A 3248-nucleotide genomic window follows, 5' to 3' on the forward strand; every position below is an offset into this window, starting at 1 on the left:
GGCCGCGGCGCCGGCCCCTCACCTTGTAGAGGACGTAGTCGATGCGGACGCCCAGCGGGAAGGGCTGCAGCTCCGTCTTGGCGGCGAAGCAGTTGCGCGGCACCAGGGTGCAGCCGTCTTCGCAGCCCTGGAGCGCGAACGCGCCCCGTGGGCTCTCCCTCCGCTGGCCCGGGGGGTGGGGGGGTGGCAGCAGCACCCCCCCCCAGCCACGCTGCCCCCCTCGGGGGGGGGGACACACAACCGCTCACCTCGAAGCCCTTGGCTTCGGCGAAGGCGTCGCGCAGCCCCGTCCAGCCGCGCAGCAGCCGGATGCCCACGTCTTCGGGGTGCGTGTTCAGGTCCCCTCCCAGGAGCAGCACGTCGGCCGCCGCGGAGGTGTGCCTGGGCACGGCGGCGGGGGGGGGGGGAACGGACGGGACGGGCAGAGGGCTTCACCCACGAACCGCCGCCCCCTCCCCGCCTGGGACCCCCCCCCTGCCCCACGGCGAGCCGGCGCTCCCCGCAGCTCCCGGCCGGGGCACGCGCCGCGGGTTTTGGGGAGGAGGGGAAGGGGCCGGAGGGGCTGGAGGTGGGGGGGGGGTCCCGCGGTGGACGCCAGGGCTGGCTGGCTGCCGCCGCCGAGACCCCGCCGGGCGACCCGCGCGGCTGCTCACCGGATGAACTGCGCCAGCTCCCAGGCCTGCACCACGCGGTGCGGCAGGTAGGCGTCCTTCTCCCGGCAGTACTCGGCGTGCAGCTGGCGACAGGGGACAAAGCGGCCCTGACCGCCCCTGCTGGCGCTTGCTCCGGGCTGTCCCCCACAGCTCCCCCCCTGGCACAAGCCCCTCCAGGCGGTCTCCTCGTGGCCTCTTAGGTCCCAACCCTTCCGCCTTCACCCCAGGGCYGGGATGGGGCAGGGCCCTCCGTTCCCCGCGTGAGCCCAGCTTTCCCAGCAGGACACCCAACCAGGTAAAGCCCAAATATCCCAGTCTGGCTGGTCCCCCGTGGGGTCTGGGAGGCAGAGAGCCCCTCCGTCCCGTCCCGCCATTCCTCCTCCCCGCCGGGTCCTTCCTGGGACACTCACGTGGGTCACRTAGATGTTGAAGACTATCTCAGAGATCTTAATAACGACGAGCCCTACGGATTTGCCGCAGAACCAGTCTCCATGCTGGAGCTACCAGAGGGGAAAGAGAAGGGTGGGACGGGGCTGGCAAGGGTGTTCACGGCTCGGGGCYACGGTGCCGAGCTGCCCACCCGTTCTGCTCACCATGTAGGGGTAGCCGTTCAGAGAGTACTGGTAGAGGAACGTGTCCAGGATGGGGAACCTGGAGAAGACGCATAGGCCGCTGCCGATCACCCCTCTGCAGGACGGAAAGGCACRGTGAGCCAATGCGGACACCTCGTCCATCCCACCCTCCACCCCTGAGTGAAGGACCATGGGTCCCAGCACCCGCTCCGGCCTGGGACCGCTCCAGCTGGAGCTCCTGAACATCGGGGTCTCCAGGCTGTGCTCATGGGGGCTGGGGGACAGAGGACCATGGCCTGCCACAGTGACTGAGGTGTCCTAAAGGACCCTCACCAGGCTTTCCAGGTCATCATCAAGCATCCCTCACGCTAAGGACACAGCACGGCCCTGCCACTGCCCCGCCAACACCCGGTGGGGCTGCTCCAGCCCCTCTCACCTCCTGAAGTAATGGGAGAAGGGGTAGCAGCCTCCCAACTTCTCCTTCAGGACACTGTAATCCTGCTCGCTCCACACCTGGAGAACAGCAGGAGGGGCTGAGAACGGGCACGCTCAGCTCCCTCCGGCCTCCCCTCGGCCTCCCGGCCACGCGCCGCCCTGCTCGCCCTCACCTCCTGGAGGAGCACCAGGTCGAAGCCCTCCTGGCACAGGGTGTCCCCGATGAGCTGCAGGCGCTCCTGCAGCCGCTTGCTCAGGTAGCGGATCGCCCTGCGGGAGACGGGGGTCTTGGGGGTGGCCGGAGGCACCGGGGGGCTGCCGGGGCCCGGAGGCGGATGCAGGGGAGCAGGCTGCGTGGGGGGGGGGGGACAGGCTTGGGGTCTCCCTGCGATCCCCAACTCAGGGCAGCTCAAGGCATAGCCGCAGGAGGCGGGCGCCCAGCCGTGGCTGGGGTGTCCGTGGTATCCATACCCGTCCCGGCCGCTCCGATCTCCGCTCAGCCCTGCCACAGGGCCGGCAAACTCCGGACTCACCAGCAGTTGAGGTCGAAGACACGGAGCTGCAGCGTGGGATCCTCCTCCATGGCGGCGAGCCGAGCAGTCCCGTCGGGCACCAGCGCCTCTGCGGGGAAAAGCCGGAGGGGATCCTGCAGGGAGAAGCGCTCAGCTCAGCGCTCCAAGGGCACGGCGGGGGCCAGGACGGGATGGTCCGACGGGCGCAGCCTGCCCCGCTCCCAGGGTCCCGGGCACCCGAATGGGCGCCCAAACCGCATGGACACCCCCCCCCCATCGCTCACCCCCCCCACGCAGAGCCAGTAACGAGTGCAGACAGGCGCAAAGAGGRTCCGGGAGGGCAACACAGGGCCAGGACGGTGATACAGGTAACACGCAAATCCACTGCCTCCCACTCCGAACTCCGCGTTTCAGACTTTAACACCTCCTTTTAAAGCGGCTCTGGGGTGAGCCGCAGCGCAAGGGTGCACCGATGTGGTAGCACCGAGACACCCAGTTCCCCACGGTGTTTCGGGAAACCCACGCACATTTTTTTAAGACCTCCGCGAGCTCTGCCGGGCACAGCCGGGAGCTCCGGCTGGCGCTTCGGCCGCTACACCCCAAACCCACCAGGCCACGACCCAGAGGGTCCCCACGCCACCTCCAGCCCCCGCTCCGGCTCAGGTCCTTCCCCAGCTCTCCTCCCCTTCGAACCCACATGCTGGGAGCCCCACGGACATGTAGCAACTCCCACTTCCCGTCGCTACTGCCCCCCTGCTGCCGATGCTCCTGCTGCTGGAAATCCGCCCAGGGATTCCAGGGGTTTCGGGATGGGTTTGTCYGCTCCCGGCTAACGCGATGCTCGAAGATGCTGGTGCCACATCCGGACCAAAACGCTCACGTCGCCCGTGCGGCTGCGTTCCAGCCACGACCTTCCGAGCCAGCCTCACTGGCTGCAGGATTTACTCCGCGGCTCAGGCGTGACTTTCTTCCACCCCTGCTTCCTCTCTCTCCCGGCGCAAAACTTCCCCCAAAAGTCTGCGGCGAGGTGGGGGATGAGCCGCGGCTCAGGCCGTCGTGGCTCTGCTCTCCGAGCC

At 68.7% G+C, this 3248-nt stretch overlaps 1 protein-coding gene across 1 annotated transcript in view; it reads right to left on the reverse strand.

The window, feature by feature from the left end:
* Positions 1-2427, reverse strand: part of SMPD2 (sphingomyelin phosphodiesterase 2) — a 3407-nt gene extending 980 nt beyond the window's left edge. The window contains exons 1-8 of the mRNA XM_085302297.1: positions 2194-2427; positions 1834-1930; positions 1662-1738; positions 1247-1340; positions 1064-1153; positions 654-736; positions 249-381; positions 23-127 (exon numbers count right to left, since the gene is read on the reverse strand). Coding sequence (XP_085158423.1) covers positions 23-127; positions 249-381; positions 654-736; positions 1064-1153; positions 1247-1340; positions 1662-1738; positions 1834-1930; positions 2194-2243 — 729 coding nt within the window. The 5' untranslated portion in view covers positions 2244-2427. The remainder of the gene's footprint in view (positions 1-22; positions 128-248; positions 382-653; positions 737-1063; positions 1154-1246; positions 1341-1661; positions 1739-1833; positions 1931-2193) is intronic.
* Between the last annotated feature and the right edge of the window lie 821 nt (positions 2428-3248).

The sequence above is a fragment of the Rhea americana genome, unplaced genomic scaffold, assembly GCF_003343005.1.
Source record: "Rhea americana isolate MKP2758 unplaced genomic scaffold, rheAme1 scaffold_189, whole genome shotgun sequence".
NCBI lineage: Eukaryota > Metazoa > Chordata > Aves > Rheiformes > Rheidae > Rhea > Rhea americana.